At 41.9% G+C, this 22,193-nt stretch overlaps 2 protein-coding genes across 4 annotated transcripts in view; one reads left to right on the plus strand and one right to left on the minus strand.

The window, feature by feature from the left end:
- LOC112554877 lies at positions 1-12,098 on the plus strand. 2 transcript variants are annotated; one of them, XM_025222943.1, is made up of 4 exons: positions 1-1,655; positions 6,325-6,393; positions 7,641-7,730; positions 8,589-12,098. In XM_025222943.1, the coding sequence occupies exons 1-4, from the start codon at positions 618-620 to the stop codon at positions 8,694-8,696; spliced, it is 1,305 nt and encodes a 434-aa protein (XP_025078728.1). In that variant the 5' UTR covers positions 1-617; the 3' UTR covers positions 8,697-12,098. The 2 variants fall into 2 exon arrangements, with proteins under 2 accessions (XP_025078728.1, XP_025078727.1); XM_025222942.1 differs by lacking the exon at positions 1-1,655 and adding an exon at positions 4,078-6,045.
- Positions 11,842-22,193, minus strand: part of LOC112554878 (calmodulin-like protein 7) — a 26,117-nt gene continuing 15,765 nt past the window's right edge. For both annotated transcript variants that reach the window (XM_025222945.1, XM_025222944.1), the window contains exons 4-7: positions 16,455-16,482; positions 13,513-13,659; positions 12,481-12,723; positions 11,842-12,331 (exon numbers count right to left, since the gene is read on the minus strand). In XM_025222945.1, coding sequence (XP_025078730.1) covers positions 12,300-12,331; positions 12,481-12,723; positions 13,513-13,659; positions 16,455-16,482 — 450 coding nt within the window. In that variant the 3' untranslated portion in view covers positions 11,842-12,299. The remainder of the gene's footprint in view (positions 12,332-12,480; positions 12,724-13,512; positions 13,660-16,454; positions 16,483-22,193) is intronic.

The raw sequence follows: 22,193 nt of genomic DNA on the forward strand, positions 1-22,193 counted from the left end.
AATAATTTTGCACACGACTTCCTCCGCATGTTCATCTTTCGAAGCACTGCATAAACCTTTTGTTGTTAGAAGCAAGGAGTGTTCAGTGTGAGAACGGCAACGGATTCCTAAAAACTAAAGGTTATTCAAGTACAGTTTACTAGTGCAGTAAATACTGAAAACAAAAGACTTGGCCTAACAATGGCATAAAGCTACAGCTAAGAGAAAGTCTAATTAAAAATTTTGGCATGCCTTTTGATGTCAGGTATCTCAAATTTTAGCTGTAACAAAGTTGTGGCAGTTTGTCACAGTATCTGCGGAAGACGAAGGAGCAATTGCATCATGGCCAGCTGTGGTGAGATATTGGGAGAAAAAAGCGTGTTGGTAGAAACTATTTTCCCGCCGATTCAGTTTTTCTTCCTGGTCATGGGCTTTCCTATTCGCATCTTCTGTTGTCAGTCATCTTTCGAAAGGAAAGGTTTGCCAGTCCGCGAAAACTCCGCGAAGAACATTCCCTCAAAACAAAATCAAATGTGTACCAACAAAACCTTGCTGGTAAGTGTACAAAGTGCAAGAGAAGAGACTTTGTCAGCAATATTATTGGCACTGCAATTTGTTTCTTCCTGACACTAAATGCTATGCGATATGTCTTCGTCTTTTTCAACCTCGGCAACTGCCTGAGCATGATGGTAACTGCCGTCACCTTACAGCTCCTGTACGCCTTCACTGCCGCCATGTACATTTTAGCACGGTGGAACATGTCCCGCAGCTTTCTGGAGCTGTTGAAACACTTACAAGCCTTTGAGGCAACCTACGGAATGACCATCGACTACGGCAAAGTCAGAAAGGTCATCGTGTCCCGCTTTGTTTTCTTCATCAGCTTCCTGTTTGCCTTTACATTTGGCTTCATTACTACAGCACTGACTTTCTTTCCGTCCTTGAAAATTCACTTGAGCCCCTTTCAGAATGTCGATGGTGGAGCGCTGTACGGTATACTTATCGTACATGCTTTGTTCCTGTATCTTGCAGGTGCTTTCGTCTTCTTTCAACAAGCTCTCTTAGGTTTAATGACTTACATTTTAAAGGAAGAATTTCGAGGAGTGAGCAACAGTTTAAGAGATCTGCTTTCTTGTCACCCAGAACCGTCTGACAGGAAAGCCAGCCAGAACGCCATTCAAGTTATCACAATACAAGTAGCAGAGTCTACTTTTCAGGACTGCAGCACAACCTTAAAGGACTCTACAACACTGGCCAACCGCAAGGTGGGAGGTAATTTCTTGACACATCCACACTCTTCTAACGATCATCAAGATGGCGGTGATAACCTTCCGAAAAATAATGGCGATGGGTTTACTAGTAGAAGTGCTCGAGTGCCCGAAGCTGCTGCTGCTACTTCCTCTGGGACTCCGGATCCTAAGACAATGGAGGAAATGTTTGACGAGGCTGTATACAAGCACAGGACCCTCTGTCAAATTGTCGAACACACTAACACTTGTCTACGCCATATTTTGGGCTTTTCCTTCCTGGCTACGCTTCCAGTGGTTTTCCTGACCCTGTACACTTTTATCAACGGTGGCATTGACCTGGGAAATTTGCTGTTTAATGTCTACAGCTTCTTTTCCGCTATTACGTTTGAAGCTATTGGCGTGAGGTGTGGACTTTGGGTTAACGAAAGCGTGAGTACCTTTGTATCAGGACATTTTTTTGTAACCTGTTAGCATCATTGTTGCTCTTGATCGTTTTGTTCTCCTTTGGATTCTTCTTGTTCGTATACTGTTCTGCTGCTTTTATTAGGATAATGATTGTTCATTGATGATGATGATTGATGATGGATGATGGATGATGATGATACATATACAATGAGGATTGTCTATCCTGGGTTCAGCTCTCTTCTCGGGCACACTGTTCTTTCCTTGCATGTGGCATCTGTTTACAGGGCTAGCTGCTTTGCTGTAATAAAGCCTTAGTTGCTGAATTTCTCTCTCCCTCTCTGTCTCTCACTCTCTCCCTGTGTTTAAGTGACTTAATGGCTACCTGGCGTGGTGTTTGTCAAATTATTCTCATCTCTCTCAAATATTTTACAGGCTTGATACAGCAAAGAAATATAGGATATGGTCAAACCATTTTTTTTTTCGACTCAGGCCTAGGCCGGCGGATAATCTAGAAAATGTAATTAAGTTGTGTTTAAGAGTGGGAACAGCCATTCAGTCTGCATAAAAACGTGATAGTGATTTAAACTTTAGCTCTCGATGTTGTCAGATGAGGTATTGATCACTACAGCTTCGACTGCCATGCGGGAAGTGATTCGATTTGTTTAAAACGTTGATGACCTAATCTACAAATTAGACAGGCCTAAAAGCTTGCAAATGTTCATGTTTGTGAAATACTCTTCTGGAAGTCACTCATTTTCGGACAAATAAACAAGGTATCCTGTTAGACCGTGACAATCTGTTTAAATGTCAGTTGGAATTCACCCGATTATTACAGTTTTGTGAGATTTTGCCCATGTTCATTACAGATCCTAGTGTGCCATGAATCGTGTGGGAGGATGAGTCATGTCCATCGTCTTTAAATGCCACACCATGTGGTTAGTGAAATACATTCGCTGAGTTGTATTAGTGCAAAGCTAATTTTTCAGGAGCGATTTCTCATGAGAGACGCCACTGTCTTCTTTCGTGGTTCTGCATGAGGCTTCTTTCGTCGAAGTGAAGTGTACGGGGAGGACATTGCAAAAATCGAGGATATACGCACATCATACCAATGAAGTGAATACGACATTAGAAAACATTTAAATGTGAGTCTGGCTAGCCATGATATAAAGAAAGCTAATAAAAGTAAGTATACGACAAATATTCAACGTTATTTCGACGGTTTGCTGTGTCGGAAGAACTATTGAGAAGAGAACAATACGCTTTGCCGAGGTGTACGTGATGAAAAGAAAACTTGAGAACTTCAGACAACCTGCACAAAGTTTGAGCGAAAACTATGAGGCAAGTAGTTAAAATATCTTTCATCGAGTTCACATATTCACATTCACCTTTGTGAAAGAGTCGTTTTGATGAACACGAAGGCAGTGACAGAAACTCACCTCCCAAAACATTTCATCACACTGCGTCCACCTGAACTTCAGAAAAGAAAAAGTCTAATTAAAGAAAACAGACGTTTGAATGTTCGATTTTCAATGTGAGGACTCTAAAGTTTTGGCTGTAAAGCTTTGTTGCAGTGTCACAACATCCAAAAATATTTATCTCAGAATATTATTATTCATGTAAGACAAAGGACCTGGTCTATCATGGCCAATTCTGTTAAGAATGGGGAACACAAAAAATGAGTTTGCGAAAGCGATTTTCATGCCAATTCAGTTTTTCTTCGCAGTCGCCGGTTTTTCTTTTCCTGTCTTGTGCTGTCACTCATCTTTCGAAATGGATGGTTCGCCAATATTCCTAACTCTGTCAAATTGTCGAACACACTAACCTTTGCCTGCGCCATATTTTGGGCTTTTCGTTCCTGGCTACGCTTCCAATGGTTTTCCTGACCCTGTATACTTTTATCAATCGTGACCTTGACCTGGGAAATTTGTTGTTCAATATCAACAACTTTCTAACCACGATCAGTTTTGAAGTTATTGGCTTGTGGTGTGGTGTCTGGATCAGCGAAAGCGTATCTTTGTGTCAGGACATTCACATTTGTTTTTTTTTTTTCCTTAGCATCATTCTGGCTCTTGTTTGTCTTGTTGTTTTGTTCTCCTCCTTATTCTTTCTGTCCGTTTGCTGCTGCTGCTGTGTTGGTTCACGATGATCATGATGATCATGTATTTGCCTTCAACATAAAGCTGTCGTTTTCTAGCAGTCTTTAGGTCGCTCCTGGTACGGGGTCGCTCACTGTGTAAGCAGACAGGAGTAGATTTACAAAAGATTTTAGACTTACCATGTTGATTAAAATGTTACAATGTACTTACCCTTTGTCCCAAAACCATTTTAAAAATGTATTTAAATTGTGCTGAAGAGTTGGAACACCCCCGCAGTCGGCGCAGAAACGTGAGGATATTCATACTTTAGTTCGCGATGTTGTCAAATGAGTTGATCCCTACAGCTTCGACTGCCATGCGAGGAGTGATCGATTAGTGGAAAAACGTTGATGATCTCATCTACAAATTAGCCCTAAAAGCCTGCGATTGTTGATGTTTGCGAAGTACTCTTGTGGACGACATTGTCGGATATTTAAACAAAGCATCCAATTAGAACGTGGCAATCCATTTAAATGTCACCTGGAATCCACCCGATCATCACACTTTGTGAGGATTTGCACAGGTGCACTACCAGTGCAGAATCTGTGCGCCATGAATCGTGTGAGTGGGTGAGTCTTGTCCATCGTGAGATACACGTGCTGACTTGATCAAGAACGGCAAGGTTTCATTTCATGTAAAGCTAATTTTTCGTGTGCCATTTCTCGTTCGTGGCACTAGTTTTCCTTCAGTGTGCTGCATGAGGCTTCTTTTAGTCCAAGTAAAGTGAACGGTGTGGACGTTGCAAAAATCGAGGATATACATACATCATACCAATGAAGTGAATACGAGGTTTATTAAAACAAGATTGTGGCTAGCCATGATGTAAAGAAAGCCAATAGAAATGAAAAACAGAAATTAAACTTGATTTCAAAGACATCTGTCTCAGAATTATTATTATTTACGACAGACAAAGGACCTGATCTATCATGGCCAACTTCGTTAGGAAGTCGTTAGAGAAAAGTACATTGGTGGAAACAGTTTTCATGCCAATTCAGTTTTTCTTCGCAGTCACAGGTTTTCCTTTTTTTGTCTTATGCTGTCATACATCTTTCGAAATGGATGGTTTGCCAATATTCCTAAAGAATGTTGACTCAAAGTCGAAATTCAATGCGTCGGAACAAAGACTCACTAGCAACTGCAAGAGTTGCAAGAGAAAGGTGTTTGTCAGCAACCTCATTGGTGCGGCCATCGGTTTCTTACTGATCATAAACGCTGTACGATATGCCTTTGTCTTTGTAGACATTAGCGACTCCCCGAGCATGCTGGTAACTGCCGTCACCTTCCAACATTTTTTCGCGTGCACTTCCGCCATGTATATTTTAACGCGGTGGGACCTGTCCCGCCATTTTGTGAAGCTGGTCAAACACTTTCAAGCTTTTGAGGCAACCTACGGAATGACCATCGACTATGGCAAGGTCAGAAAGCTCATAGTGTTCCGCTCCTGCATGTTCCTCGTCTTTCAGTTTTTCTTTACGTTCGGCTTCATTGCGTCCATGCTAACGATCTTTCCGTCCTTGAAAGTTCACTTGAGTCCACTTGACAAGATCGACGGTGTAGGATTCTACACTATGTTCATCCTACACTCGCTTTTGATGTATATCCAGGGTTCTTTCTTGTTTTGCCAACAAGTTTTCTTAGGGTGTATTACATACATTTTGTGTCAGGAATTTATAGAAGTAAAACAAAATTTCAGAGATCTGCTCTCTTGTTATCGAGGACCATCCGACAAAGAAACAAGAGAGCCCGCCATTCCGGTTATCACAATAAAAGTAGAAGAGTCGGCTTCCAAGGACTGGATCACAGATGTAGAAGACCTTACAGTAGATTCTGTGCAAGGACCAAGAGCACAGACAAAGAATGGGAACGAACGCAAGTCCACGACACATCCGCCCTCTTCCTCTGATAATCTCGATGACGGCGATCCACTGCAGATGAAAGATAACAGCAATTCTCTTGCTAGTAGAGCAAATGTTCAGGTGCTCGAAACTGATGCTGCTTCCACTGGGACTCCAGATTTTGAGAAAATGGAGAAAATGTTTAACGAAGCCTTATTTAAGCACATGGCACTCTGTCGAATTGTCAAGGTCGCTAATGTATGCCTGCGCCATATCGTGGGCTTCTCGCTCCTGGTTACACTTCCAATCATTTGCCTCACCCTCTACACTTTCATCAACCGGGGCCTTGACCTGGGAAATATGCTGTTCAATATCAGCAACTTCCTATCCGGGATTATTTTCGAAGTGATCGGCTTGGGGCTTGGGCTTGTGATTAACGAAAGCGTGAGTAGCTTTATTGACATTGAATTATTCTTGTTTTTCTGGTTTTGGTTGTTTTCTCTTCCTTCTTTTTTCTTATTCTTTTATTTGATGATTTGGGAAGAGGCCATGACCTAGCGTTCCGTGTCACCATAGATGTACATTCTGGGGTGCGACGCTTCTTTAACATGAGTACCATGAACATTATACCACACCACACACCATCATTCTTGTAATCATCATTACCATCACTGCGACCACTATTATCACCATCCCCACCACCATTATCTTTTTTGTCCACAGGCGCATGCACCAGCAGCGGTCATTTATTCTGCGGACTGGTCCAGACTGCCCGACAGGCTGCTGCTCAAGGTGGGTTCAATGGCCGGTGGGCGTAAATCAACAGAGGGACGGTAATATTTTATTGTAAAATGTGATTGTAATATTTTGACATAAGCACTATGAGTTTGTTGGTTCACTACAAAGCAGATGTTCTTTAACTGCTTTATTTCACTGTGCTTTCTTCTTTCGCTTCGTCTTCTAAAACACACACACACTATATGTAGCATGCACAGAACTTTTTCTTTTCCCGTCATGAACACTTCCAGAATACTAATATTGAAAGACATTTCTTGTTGAAAGGTTCAACAATTTCTGGCTAACGTTACAAAGCGTCTGTAAAGCCCAAGTATATTTTGTAACATAAATATATTGTTTTAGACACCTAGTTTTTGCACATTTGCCCACGGCACGTTTTCATATTTTTGAAGAAAAGATTCCTTGTCCAGACATAACTACAGAAAATAGTCCAGAGCTCAGTGAAATGATTCATTTCTAGCTACACCCATCCGCAGCTATACATTTAAGAAATTTTTTAGCCTGGTTAGCCGTTTATCGCAAATTTCTTGAACATTAGAAGGGACGCAACTATTTGTCAGCTAGTTGAACACTTGCTGCTGGTTGTCTCCCATTCATCCTCCTTCTCAAGAGCCCTATGAGCTTGTCCATAGGTTTCAGGTATAGCGCTATGTAAGTGTACTTTCTTTTACTCTTCTTCGTCGTCCTCCTCTCCTCCTCCTCCTCATCATCATCATCGTCATTGTCGTCATCATCCTGTCCCTACACCTTTGCTCAGTCCATGTCCCTGCAGATTTATTAACATCACGCTCCCACACCTTTGTGTTGACATTATGTGGCCCCGTTCCATCCCCATGTGATGACATCCTTCGCATACACCTTTGCGCTCACATCGTGCCTGCAGACATTGTCTTTACATCTAGTCCGCATGTCCTCCATTTACTGTTTGTCTTTCTTTTCTCTTCATTTCTTTCAAGTCATATCATGTCTCTCGCCTCTACATGCTTTTTCCGTATCTTGTCCTATGTTTCTCCACAATGTCACGATCAGTGCAGAAGTTTTGTGGGGATTTTTTCAGCAAAGTCTCGAGTACATCATTTCGCTTCCGATTTAGTTTGCTTTCGGTTTATTTAATAAAACAAAATTGTATATTGCATTACTTTCTAAATATAATTTTGAGGTCGTGGATGGGACATAGTTGTTCCTCCCCACCCCATCAAAATAAACTTTACAGCCGTGTGCGTGTGCTTCTATGTTCACAGATGCAGATGTTCTGCAATAGGCTAGGGCAGAACAAAATTGGGTACGATGTCTATGGTCTCTTTGTGATTGAGAGGTCCACAATACTGATGGTGAGCGACTCTCTCTCTTTCTCTCTTCGCTCTCTTTCTCTGTCTTTTGTCTTTTCTTTTTTCTTTGCTCTTTTCATTCTCTTCTCTCTCTCTTTCTCTCGCTTTCTCTTTCTCACTTGCTTTCTCTCTTCACTATTTTTTTCTTTCTTTCTCGCTTTGTCTTTCTTTTGTTTTTTGTCTCCTTTACTCTCGCTCTCTTTCTTTCAAGATCTCGCTCTCTTTTCCGTTCTTTGTCGTACACTTTCTCTTTATCTCAGTCTCCTACCTCGTTTCCACGCTCCGATCCCACTCTTTCTTCTCTCTTTTTTTTTTTTAAACATACGCACCTGCGCGCGCACACACATATACATGCGTGCAAACACATCTACACGTACACACACAGGCCCGCACATGCATGCACAAACATTTTTGTTCTGACTCACCTGCAGGACATGAACGTTTCTGATGACGACGCTTATTGACATTTCGTAATGCAAATTACCTTTACAGATGCTTGCAGATTCAGTCATTAAGCAGGCCTTGACTTATACATTTCAAAAGGGGATATGATCCCTTTCTTTCATTCGTTCGTTGTTTGTTTATTCTTTTATATGTTTATTTGTTTTTTATGCGTTTGCTTCTTGTTCATGTATTTATTTGTTCATTCCTTAATTCTTTTGCTTAGTTTTTTTTATGATTTCTTTGTTCATTTGTTTGTTTTGATATGTGTACAGATTTTTTCTTTTTTATTTCATTCTATCTTCGTAAATTTGATTACGTTCTGGTCTCCGACAACAAAGTTTTTTACATTTCCATGCTCTATGTTATTTATCAGACGACGTGGTCACTGCGATACTCGGCTGTCAAACTTTTTTTCAGATGATCGGCACACTGGTGACGTACGCTGTCGTTGTCATTCAGTTCCAGCAAAGTGCGGGTTGCGGCAGCGGCGGTGGTGGTGCTGCAGTCAATTCCAGTGATTCCTGAAGACTGCGGCACATTTCATTTTGCCTCTTTTTTTTTTTTTTGCCTTACATTTCAAAACTTTCTCAAACTCTTCTGCATGGCTAAGATGAAAAATAGAATTCTGCGAGTTGTGACTTCAAAAACGGATGACATTCAAGAGACGGAGTGAGAGCATGGCCTTGAGCTGTTTCAGAGACAACAACAGATCGTCTCCGGTTGTTGACACGAACATCTCCTATTTGCCTATGCGAAGATTCGTAAAACTGCCTAGACCAGTCAGGTTCTGTAATCAAATTAACTTATCAAAAAGGAGATGTGATGCCCCCCACCCCTTCCACCTTGCTCTGGATTTGTTCAATACGCACATGGACACTGTTTAGCAAATGTGAAATGTTTCTCTTGTGACTGTTAGACAGCAAAATAGGTCACGTGGTCTTTGCGTTAACTGTGTTACGAACGACTAAGATGTTTACATTCTGTAATTTTAAATTTCATATCTCTCAACATGTCTACGTTACCTCACACCATATTTTGAATGCATGGTTTGTGTTTGTGGTGTAAGTAAATTATTGAGCAGGCACTACTGTGGGATTTTATATGCAATTATTTAATTATATTCGCTATATCAATTAATGTATTTATTTATAATAATTCATAATAAGATGTGGCCTCCTCCGTTTCGCGTTTCATTTCTTAATAATTAATAATGAACCTGATGAGCGTTGAGATGCCTCTCTTCGTAAGTTTCATTAACTAGTTTATTTATTATTATTCGCTCTTATTTTGGGGTCTTCTTTGCGCATACTCGACATCCAGCTTCGTATCTCCTTTTGATCTGTGCTTCTATTACGCCGCTTGTTTTTTTCTGGATTGTTCTTTTTGTGCCTGCGCCATTTGTTTTTATCCAGTCTAGTTGTGCCGTGGTCGAATTGACTAATGGTCGAAGCGGAAAATGGTCGAATCGACAAACATCCGAATTTTCTGGACTGTTGACGCAACTGCTATGTCCCTCATCACTGAGAGGGCCGGAAATAACAGGCATGGGCTCTCGCAGCTTCACATTCTGTCGCCGTTAGAACATGCATTCCCACTTAGAATGTTGATTTCGTGCGCTCTGTGATTGCTTCATATTTGGTACTGGCTTCATCCACAACCTCAAACGGACCTTTTTCACTCTGTCTGCCACTCCATTTTGATCGCTGAACTGCCCCGACATGTTTCCTGTGCATGTTTGCTTGCCTCGTGTTGATGGCTGTTGATGTGTCTTTATTGGTTTGTGTGCTGAGATATTTCTGTCTCTGCTTTATTCATTTTGTGTCTGTATTTCTTTTGTTTTTGCTTTCCTTTTGTAAATGTAGTTGAGGGAAATGCGCTATGTTAATTCCCTCGTTGTTGTTGTTGTTGTTGTTGTTGTTGTTGTTGTTGCTGTTGCTGTTGCTGTTAAGATAATTTAACAGTTTTGAGCAGACGATTAGCTCCCATGAGTTTAATGCCGGTAACTAACAAGAAAAAAATGATGCCTAAATAAGCCAGTTGATAGCTTTGTGTTAACTTTATTGCATGGTTACTTCTTATTTATATCCAGCCTACGAGATGCAGATATACTTTAAAGTTCGCTGTATCCGGATGCGAGCAAAAAGAAAGTTATTTTGCCCCGAGCTTGTCATATCCTGTTGCCATACATTTTCTAAATGGTGGGAGTAAGCTATGCCAGAAATACTAGACGTATGTGCACATAGAAGACATCTCATATTTGATCAATGAGAAATAATCAACAATTTCTCCTGATATTATAACAAGGGCAGTAGGCCTTTCCGATGTGTGCGTTGCTTTTAACAACCACCATCCAAAAGGTCCTTTTCGACTAGACAAATATAGACGAGCAAGTTCGGCAACATTTTATAAATCCGTCCTGTGTTCACATATGACCGGCAAAGAAGGACATAGAACAAGTTTGAGAATGAACCCAGTCAGGGGCTTCAAAGGCCGAGACTTATTGAGATGAAACGTAGCAAGGGATCTTGAAACATTACTAAACCATGCAGGCTATGGTTGTCACAAGGGTAGCTTCCTCACAAAGCGATTTGCGGGTAGCTGGAACACACTGAAAGAGTTTGATGCGCATGTACAGCTGTATGATTTTTTTGTTTTTCACCATAGGCTGATGCCGATAATGGGAGCTTTTTGGTGCGTGGTTTAATCACAGATGCTCAGCAGCCCACCCTCTCCACATCCCCTAGAATTATGAAGTGTACACGTGAGAACGTATGTGTGTAATATTACGCTGAAGAGTCAGTGGGGTGGGAGCAAAATTGCATGATGACTGTACCCACATCAGGAAAAAGCAAGTTACAGAGTTTCCAGGAGGAATTTTATACACATCGTAGTTATTAGCACAGTTTGTTCTGTCGTCTGCTTCTCGTGTTTGTTGCCTTGTTGACTAGACATTACTCTAGTAACAGATTTTTTTTTTTTTTTTTGGGGGGGGAGATTATTTCGCTGATTTTCGTCTGAAGAAAGGTATTTAGGGAAATATTGTGTTCAAAACAGTAAATTCGGTCATTTCTTGCTTTGAAGGTTGTTGTTCTATGAACACAGACCCACACACGTACTTACTCTTAGACTCACATATCCATTTCTTGGCGTGAATACGGGAGCGTATCACACAAACACATGCACATATGCGAATGAAAACACACACACACACACACACAATCACAAATTATTTTCCGTACTCGAGTCTCGCTTATGTAGTTTAATTTTTGTTTTCCATGCTGTGGCAATATGGCGCCTTGCACTGTAAGAGCCGTGAGCTGCAATCACTGACAGTTTACAACTGATCTGACCACACACCTGTCTAACCACGTTTTCCAGTTTCCGAGGAAACTCTACTCGTGAGTTCGACATTAACTTTTGTCATCGTTGCCTCTTATGTTTATTTTTATGCGAATTAAACAGACTTTGTGAGAAGCTATTTTACATATTTTCTAAGCACACGCGTTAAGCCTGAATAGGTGCCTGCCTGTATGTTAGTGTGTCCGCGCACGTATACTTTATATTCTGTTTGGAAATGTCACTAGTGTGCAACCCCAGAACTTGACCTTAACTCGCATTGAATTCTACTTTCATATCTACATAGTAATATAATTTTTAAAAACTCATTGGAAATGTTCTCGTGTACTTCTTTAATAACTTCCAAAGAAAAAGTAAATATTATTAAAGTATATTCTAGTAACACATAAATGTATAAAACAATAAAGTCACACTGTATGAGTTTATTGTACAGGATATCAGACTGTGCGCGCATGCGTAAGAAAAGGAATTTTGTTTTTCTAGGAATCAGTTATGGAGTTGAATGAAATATTTTTGAATTTTTGAAAATAGATGAATATTAGTGTAACCATTAAAGATTTGTTGTCTTTCTGAGGTGTTTATGTTACGTGTTTTTGTGTGTGTGTGTCATAAAGAAAGCGTGTTACAGGAACGAAGCAAAGGTCTGGACAAACGTTGATGACAGGTGCACACTAGCGTGTAGATGCCCATCAATGTCTATCTCTGATATCTAGATGAAGTTCAGGAAATGTGTTTCGAGCGAAGAACTATCACCAGAGAGAACAGGTCGTCTTAGCGTCTCTGCCCATAGAGGCTCTTGTATTCTGCAACAAAACCAAGCGCCCTTTGACCCTCGAGTGCTGTTTGGTACGAGATTTTAGTCTCGGGCAGACAGAGAAAGATTACTCATCACTCTGACACCCACACACCATCATCACTCACACCGACATCCACCCCTGGCCAGCGTTCTCACCCTGGAAGCTGAGCTGCTCGTCCTTGTTGGCGTCGGCGGACATGTAGTAGCTGCTGACGCTGTCTTCGGCCTGGTCGGGCGACATGCCCAGGTTCTCGGCGATAGTCAGCAGCTCGCTCTTCGCCACGTAGCTGTCACCGTTGCGGTCCTCCAGCATGAACCACTCGCGAGCCGCCTCGGGCGACATGTCCGGAGAGGAGATGTCCAGCACGTACTCTGGGATGAAGTCGATCACGCTGTCCCCTGCCAAAGGGAAGTCACTCAAATAAATTACTATGACTCTGTTTGAAACACGATCATCGTTCTTGTCATTCACTGCCATAACTGCGATGAGTTATCTGAATCAAAATATGGTAGTCATAAATAACCTTAACTCTTATTTTCGCTGGCTGTCTCGCGACAGCTCTCTTCTCTTGAAGATAAACAAAAACCTGGAAACAGGAAGACGTTGCTATAGACACTGTGTATACAATGGCTGATTGACTTCCTGCACGAGCATTGATGTCTTTAAATATGTACAGGTATTCTAGCCCCACAGGCATGTTTATCCTCCACCGCGATGGTTGACACCCTCCACTCAATCCCCTCGACCGCGAGCTCGTCATCGATCATCTGACGCCTCTGAGATTCGTGGAGTGAGAGAAAGATACCATCGTCGTCCTCAAACAGAAAGTACCCCCAGGGTACGACAAAACCTTTTGCAATGAAAGTGTGGAGTTCTCATAGTTCCTATTGTTTTCGTCTTGGATTACGCAAACTTTTCTTCTCATGCATTGCATTGATGTTAAGGAGTTTTTTGTTATGTTTTGTTAACAATTTTTATATTAATTTATTTTTATCATTTTTATTTCTCATACATGAAGGAGATGGTGAATTTTTTTTTTTTTGGTCATATATTTCATGGATGTTATCATTGCTTACATTGCGTTCTGTCGTGGATTATATGGATGTTACTTTTTCCCATGATTTACTTAGCTTTGCCGCTTTTTCTTGCTTTGCTAAGAGCTAGCAGGAATCGGTGACCACACTCACCATCGATGTCGCGACGACGGATGAAGGCGGCCACTTCCTCGTCCGTCACGCTTGGCTTGAACTTACGCAGGTAGGCCTCCATCTCCTCCGCTGTTGCCCGACCGTCATGGTTGGTGTCAATCAGCGACTCGAAACGGTGCTTCATGTCTGTTGGAGCAGAACCACTATGTTAGATGCTCTGTGCGGCGGTTGAGGTAGTAAGTAGTCAGTCAGTAGGTCAGTTATTTTTCCCAATAGTGCGAAATCATCAGTGGTTAGAAGCAATTTCCCTCTAAGCTAAAAATAGAAAGTCAGTCCAGTCCCGTCAGTTGACAGAGGAGGATGACCTTTCACTCGTTTACAAAGAAACAGTAGGTGATGTTACTTTTCTATTGTGAGACGATTGAATGCAGGCCGTCGTCCTTTTCTTCCTTTCTTCTCGTTTGTTAGTTTATTTATTCGCTTTTTACTTTTCTTGATTTCTTTCTAAAATAAGAATCTCTGATAATTATCTCCTTGAAACTATGTGTTACACCCAAGATCACTCATCCAGAAATCACATCACAAACTCTCTCTCTCACATACACACACACACACTTGTACACACGCACGCACGTTTAAGCACACAATCCAGTACTGGATGGGAGGAGGGAATCCACTTGGTCTGACCGCCAGAGTCATCAGACCGAATGTTTGTGGGATCGAAGATCGATAACTGTTTGAAGTCTGCGCCATTCTTCTGTCCAGCAAAGTAAACCTCTTTTTTTAAAGCTGGGACAATGGGTCTGCCATAACCGGTCTGCAAATTGGAGGCAGGATGGGGGTCAATCAGGCAGAAGCCTGTTGCAAATGTGAACTCTATGTGGTCTTTTTAGCTTGAAAGGTTGTCTGGGAAGAAGTGGGGGTCAAAGGAGTCAGCGAGTGTACAGGAAATGGAAAACAGACAAAAGAGAGGCTTGAAAATTCCAGACACGCTGCGCGCCTGTATACGAGGAGAGCGGAGTAAAGGGGCGGAAGTGACGAAAAAGAGTTCGCGACAAAAACAGAGACAAGGACAGAGAGTGAAAAAGAGCAAGAGAAGACAATGAGAGAGAGAGAGGCTATGAGACACGGAGTAAGAAAGACAGAGGCGGCGAGAGGACTAGACAGTTTGGGGAAGAATGAAAGAAGAACACTAGATCGGGGGGATAGAAGAGGAGCACAGACAGACAAAGGAGGAAAAAAAAACAAGTCTTTGCGAGGACTTTTTTTTTTACCGTTTCCCAAAATAGAAAATCAAAGCACTCAGGATGTCAGGATGTTTGGCGCTTTTTCTGTGGCTTCCTGCAACTTTCCGTTCATGAAAAATAAAAAGAAATTCAAGACGAAGGGACACAGAGCCACAGAACCAGCTGTGGTCATCACGTGACAAGCGTGGTGTCTATAAAAATATAATAGAAAATAACATTGTGCGTTTTGTTGCCCATGTAGGCCTTTCAAGTTAATTGCGATTCCCCCGGCTGTGTCCACAGGTCAGCAAAAGTGTAACCCCCTAATTTCCTTGTCTGGACGATGCGTGGTCTCCCTGTTTGTCACATGTCGTTTTGTCTGGACAGCCCGGCTGGTAGCCGGTAGGGGGGAGGTATGAGGTAGGGATGGCGGAGCACCGGCTGAGCTCGAGATTTCTGCAAGGCGGAACACCTGATCGTGCAACTTGGTCGTGAGCGAGGTCGTGACATCATAGATGATATCCTCGATAACACTGGAGTCTGGTACTCACTGATTCTCGCGTGAGTACCTTCGCGATTCTAAAGACAGCAAGTCAGGATAGTTAAAGGATGTTAAAACACGACAAACAGAAAGTAAATAATTGAGTCCCCAATAAAAATGAAGACGAAAGTTTCATCAAGCTTGTTAAAGTTTGTATTTGACGGTTATGTATATAAAAAAAAAACTTGGCCAAACTCGGCCACACGTCCTCGATTATTTTTCCCCTAGCAAAGTCTGCAGTCTGAAAGTCTGGCAGCAGACGATATGGCCCGCCGCTGGATTTGACAGTCCCGTTCAAAAGTTCAGCTCCTGTCATTGGAATGGCGACACAGTTTACGCAGGAAAGGACCGAACAAATTTCCTGTCTGAGCAACAAGGATAACGCCTAATGAGTAAGGAATAGGGAACGGAGAAGAAAAGGGGATTGGGGAAGTCGACGAAAGACCGATGTCAAAAAAATTGCTCCGTTTTTTTCCTCTCCTGTTCGCTCGTTTCACTCCAGCCAGCTCAGAAGGTAGGAAAAAAAAGAAGCCGCGACGGTAAATTGAGAAAAGGAAATTATCCCCTCCATCCCTCTCTCCTCATTGACAATCATCTTTATTCATTGAGCATTTCATCGCTTTTCTCTTCTCTAGGATCTCCGTCCTCACGACTGGTCGCACGCGACCCAAGGCTTTTCACTCGCTAACATCTGGAAAATGACGCCGACCACTTCATCGTGTAGTCAGGGGTCGACGAGGGTGTTCTCGACCCTCTCGCGTGCGAGATGACTGGATCTTCAGCATACGGTAACTGTAGGATTTGGAGGAACCTTCACGAAAGGCCCACCCGAGGACGTCCCTGTCCAGACAACTCCCGACGTGGTCAGAATGGAATGAGTAATAAGGCCAGCGAACGATGATAGAGGGAAGACAGGGGGAGGAGGAGAAAGGTAAGGAACTAAAGTGGTACAGAAATAGAGAGAAGAGACAAGTGCTCCCTGGGACCTGCCTCCAATCTGCCTGGCTGACCGAGTTACTCTGGCGGCTTTCTCCTTTATGCTTCTTTCTATCGATCTTTCTTTCTCATCACTTCTCTTCATCGTAATCATTATCGTGCCCACCGTCTGTGGTGATGCACACTCCCTGTGTGAGACTGCATTCAACCTTCTCATCTCAGTGACAAACATCAGTTTTTAGCATTTTGAAATGAGAACTGCAAATGCGGCCACTTACCTGTCAGAAAGGTGATGGTCACACACGACTGAAACAAAATGGAGTCAGAAAAAATAATATCAGTGTATCAAACAACAACACTCTTTTTAATTATTATAAATTTGCATTTCGACTTTTTAAAATTTTTGTAAAGCGCATTGAGTCGAGTCTACAGGTGGGAAATGTACAATATAAATTTGCTTTATGATCATCATCATCGTCGTCATCATCATCATTAGTAAGTGCTATGACCCTCTGTCCAATGATATTTCATCAGCTTGGGACTCGCACGCGCACGCACGCACACAGATGGAGCTCGAGATAACAAGATGCGGTCAGCTCGTCTCTGCCAAATCCAGAAAGTCTGAACACAGTTTCCGGACAAAGTCCTAAGCCTTCATTAGTACCCTAAGCTAGTGCCATAAAAGCCCGGCCTGTCATCAAGTCTGCTCCTCCCTTCCCGCCTTCCCATCCTTCTCTCTCTCTCCCGGCATCTCCCTCCGTGCCAACCTCGCAGCATTTACTCTACCATCTCCTCCTCCTTATCTCCCTCTCGACAATTCTTTCGCCATTTAAGCATCTTGTCCTTCCCCAGCTCCTACCCCTTGACTAGCACCGGCAGTTTGCAGCAGCTCGGACGATAACTCTTCACTCAGTGTGGAGGAAGAGTGAGTGCCCTTGAGCTCTCACCGCATCGCCCCTCCGTGTCTGTGCGAGGGGAGGAAGAGCCTTGAGCAGGTTGGCAGTCATTACCAGGTCACACGCATGCGTCAAAGACTTCCGGGTAGAACCTTTGCTCATCCTCCCCAACTCCTCACCTCAACCTCCGTCCAGTGTCTAAAGCTAAAGATGTTCTGTGCTTAGACTTCCTGTGTCCATGAGGGTGAGCTGTGTTCACAGTGTATGTATGCTCTGCTCCCTCTCTGTGTGTATTGTTTACAATGCATGTTTATCGACGAGCCATCGACCAGTCAAGAGATCGATATCGTCAGTTGACTGCCTGGACATTATGTATTCTTGTTGTTTGGCTTTCATGTTGCCAGTGGTAATAATGTTTACAGACTGTACTCACTAACAGTAGTCTGACAAATGTCATACGTACACAGCAGGCTGCCTTGATGAAGGGCAAAGCATCATCAACTGTCATATAAGCTGTCGTTAATCTACTATGTACTTACACAGCCCTGTGTTGGTTTACTGCCACAAAACTGTGCTGCTAACCGGGGTTATCGGGGTTAACCGTGTGCACTAAAAACCGCTGGAGACACAACCCTTATAAATTCGAATCTGAATACAGTAATGACGATGTGTAATATGTGTATTATAGAAGATACTTGTACTAACAGTAACACTGAATGCAGCAACAACTATCGTTGTCGAAGACAAAAATTGTTGTTGTGCCAACCATCTCCCAGTATCAGAAATAAACTAATGGCGATGTGGAAGGGAACACAATAAACCTCGCAACAAACTGACTATAACCATAGTCGCAGGCCATTGCAAAAATGGCGGAGCAAGAGTATGGAATTTAGATAAAGTCATGTCCTCGGCTTTGTCAATACCCTGACCCCCAAACTACCCCTAACTCTGATCCTAAAACTAAGAAATTAAATACAAAAGCTAGTGACTGGATCCGACTGGGTAACTTCTATCAGTGGTCATGATGGTGGTGGTTCTTTTATCTGCTGCTTTTTGTTTTGTTTTATGGCCGGCTGTAGTAAATTTGTGTCCAAACCTCTTTTATGCTGAATCCAACAGTACCAGAGGTATATTTTGTACAAAATGTTGCATACAATCGAAGCCAGTGTCTCGCAGAGGAGAGAGCATTTGTATGTATTCAGAGTGACAAGCATTCACTGTGTCTGCTCAAAGGTAGAACTGGCTGAATTATCTGATTCACCACTATCTGGATTTGAAAAGGTAAATTCGGATGGCTTCCACCTCCTCCCAAGAGCTGGCCTGTTTACTAGAGCAGCCAAAATCAGTGCACAATGGTATAAATCCACCAATATTTTATCAAAATATTCAAAGAATGCCACAAATTAGGGTCATTTAGATATCTTTCGAAAAGGTTACCGAAACACAGAGACCTCCATGAACCGATACTTGAGCTATGTGATCTGGAAACAATTGAATCGTTCTTCTGTAACCCTGAGATAAATTAATTCAAAATCCATCAATTAAGCCCTAATTTGTTTTGCCCCATCGAGGGTGTGATTTTCTCCTGTCTTTTCAAAATACTATTATTAATTAATAGCCCCACACTCGTATCTCCTTGTTCTGGTCGCCTTCTACTTTGTCTTTATTCCTTGGTGTGGTTATTCTTTCCCTCTCTTTCTCGTCACCCTAAGACTTTTGTTTATCTTTTCTTCAGTCCCAACAAAGGTTTTCCAGCGAATTTATATGTCATTTATATACTTGACGATGTCATGAAATGTTAAATGTTGAACGAGCCCTTGGGGACATTCATAAGAAGGATACCACGGTTGTGAAATTCATTGTCGACTACTCAAAAAATAAATTCGACTTTTTCTGTCGGATTTTTCCACGCAACAGTACTTCTATAACAACAACAAAAAAAAAAAAAAAATAAACCAAAAAAAACCCAGAAAAAACAACGAAAAAACAATATTCCATTCTTTTATTATCCTGTCCTCCATACACTTTCTCTTTCTATGTTAATCCAAGAAAATTGTTTCTTAGCTTGCTCTGCCGTTTGTCTAAGTCTTCTTCCGACATCTGGTGTCGCGAGAGTTTCCTCCTCTCTTCGTCATTAATACTTTCAGGTTTGGGTGGCAAGATGGTCCAGAAGTGGGTGCGAACCATATGCTCCCTTCGAGAAGCTGAGCCTTAATGAGGCCATCTGATGCTGGGGGTAGGAGTAAAGTACGCATGCGCGAGTCACCTGAGGGGCCGATACTTTGCGCCAGACACCCCCCAATGAGTAATCATCGTCCTACAGCGCTTGCAGCGCTCTCTGCCAGACCAGGCACGTGCGGGAGGCGAGGGTAGGATCGGGGCTAATGTTGCGTGCGCCGCTCCGGCAATCCTTTGACCTTTGCCAAACGATCGGGGTTGTGGTCTTCCAACCTCCGATGGTCCCATTACCTCCCTTGAGACAAGGTTCGCGCAATTTAGGATCGGGACGTCTACGAGAACTACTTCACTCACTAATTCTTCCTCTTGTTTTTCGTGGTTTTTTTTTTCCTTCTCTCTTTCTTTCGTTTCGTATTTTTATTCTTTCCAAACGAATATTCTTTGTATTCTAGGTTTTTTTTTTAGTCTTTTTTCGCCGCCCCTTATTTTAATCGCACCTTTAATCTTTCTCTTCTAATTGCTTTAATTACATGTGTGTATGTATTTGTGACTGTCTCCTTTTAAATAAATACATCAAATACTAAGTTGTAGTAAACATTTTTCTTTGCGTTCTGGACGAAGATTGTGTTTTTCCTTTATTTGTTAGCAATCGTGTTGGTATTTGAACATACATTGTGAGGCAGAGAGAGGATTCCAATCTGGATGCTGAGGTTAAAGAAAATTCCCATTTCTATCTGGTTGTTGTTGTTTGCGCAAGGGTGTCTGGTACTCCCTCACTCATTTATTCTTTCCATCTTCCACTTTTTGTTTGTTTCTCCTTCTTTCTCTCTTTCCTTCATTGTTTCACATTAGTCATCCTTCTGCCTCTCGACTTTTTATATGCTTCATTTAAAAGTGTCCAAAACATCTTCACTCAAGAAACATCTTGAGTTTAAAATCACAGGTTTCACTCTGAATATTGTTCCATATCACCGGTAGCTCTTACTTTATTCATTACATTTATTCATTTGTTTTACAGTTTTATATTGTTCGTGTAATTGATTTGCGTTTAGTGCAAAAGTAAAAACCCGAGATGTAGTAGAGCGTTATTTAAGTTCATATTATTTTTTTACAATTTTTCCGCAATAACTATTCCAAAAGGAGTAGGAGAAAGAACAAGAACACGAAGAATAAAAAAGAAAAAAATGACTGAAAGAAGAATGAAAGAAGTAGCAGAAGAATAAGACGTCCGTAATGAAGAAGAAGAAAGTGACATTTTAATTGGAATTAAATCGAACTCTGCGCTGGGTGATGGAACTTTCTTGACGGGTACTAACGATCAGCGAGATAATAGATCGAAGTTGAAGAGGGGATGACGAACGCCAAGCAAAAAATGTCTGGCGTAAAGAAACGCTTTGTTTGCGCTTTCAAGTATTCTTTAATTGTTGCCTAACGACCTTTCTCTCCCCTCCCTCCTTCATTCCACGACTCCCCTTCACTCTTTTATTTCTCCTCTCCCTCCACCCTGAGACGTCTCTTTAGCCATTTGTTTCCTCTTTTTCCTATTCATCCTCACTTTCGTCGCCATTAAACTCAAGATAAATAAAACTGTAGAAAATACAAATAAGGATGCTAAGAATATGAAAATGTCTGAACGTTCCATATAAGAACGGGGTGAAAGGTCACCCGCATGTGAAGACGACGGACAGAGCAAGGAAAACCTGCATCAAAGGTTGGAGGGGAGAGGTGAGGGTATTTTTCTAACTTTAAAGTGGCATTCCCCATCCTAATGCCTCCAAAATCCAGGAGGGATCCGTACTGAGGCATTTTTTTAAACTGTCTCCCTCTCGCTGTTGTCTCTGTTGGAATTACACCGATCATCGAACCCAACATCAAATGATATCTAAACAAACAGAAAGTCTGTTTCCTTATAACAAGCTTTAAAAAAATGTTCATCTTTGAACAAAAGGTTTGCTTTCACAACACAATCTACTCTCCATGCGCTGCATTGAACGTTATTTTGGTTCCGTGTCTTCCTTCCATCCACAAGCGAGCATATACTTGTTGTCGGCTTATTTGTTGGTTTTATTTTTCTTTTTTAACGGCGTGATTTTTTTTTTTTTTTTTTTTTTTGTGTGTGGAAGGAGGGAGGCATTCGTCTTTCAGTACATGTTTGTCTTGTCCAGAAATTCGATTTGACCTTTTCAACTGCCACATGCTTGTCTCCTAAACCTCCAGAGCAGCAAGGTGCGGGTCAATAGGAAAGAAAAGGCTGTTAACGTACCGTCCACGTCTTCGCGCGCTGTTAATGCCCTCCATTTTTCTCTTTGGCTCTTTCCTCGTTTTTCCACTTAAAGCTGCAACAATTCCTTGTTTTTCCCTTAGAGCTTAAATATCAAACGATCACAGTCACTAAGCAGAAGTTCTCCTTCCCCTCAGTTCGCTTGCTTCTTCTTCTCCTCCTCCTGCTTCTTCTCCAGCACCATCTGATGTACAGTGTTCCTATTACAGCGTCAAGTCGTTATCCCGTCAAACCCCGAACCATTGCATTTTTTTTTTTTTTTTGTAGAACAAATTTCTTCCAAATTTGATGGATCACATGCCTCCTTTTTGTCGCCACCTTTTGTTAACCATTTTATTGGAGCAACGATGGCGAACAGATAAGTTGAGACTGTATGTCGAGTGCTAATACACTGACACTAACTAGATCATCTACTGGATCCGAGAACTCCTTCGATTTTTTTTTTTTTATTTATTCTGTAATGTTGAAAATTATGTCCCCTTGTTTGAAAATGCAGTTAAGGGACAAGTCTATCAAACCCAAAGTGCACAACAAACCAGTTTTAGGTCTTGCTTTATGTATGCAGCTTCTAGATTCTTGTACACTTAAAAACTGAGGATCAGACCACTCTGAGGAGGCTCCGTGGTCAGTTAATTAGCGAGCTTGATTAGGGTGTACAAGTT

This window comes from Pomacea canaliculata, linkage group LG14 (assembly GCF_003073045.1).
Source record: "Pomacea canaliculata isolate SZHN2017 linkage group LG14, ASM307304v1, whole genome shotgun sequence".
Taxonomy (NCBI): Eukaryota; Metazoa; Mollusca; class Gastropoda; order Architaenioglossa; family Ampullariidae; genus Pomacea; species Pomacea canaliculata.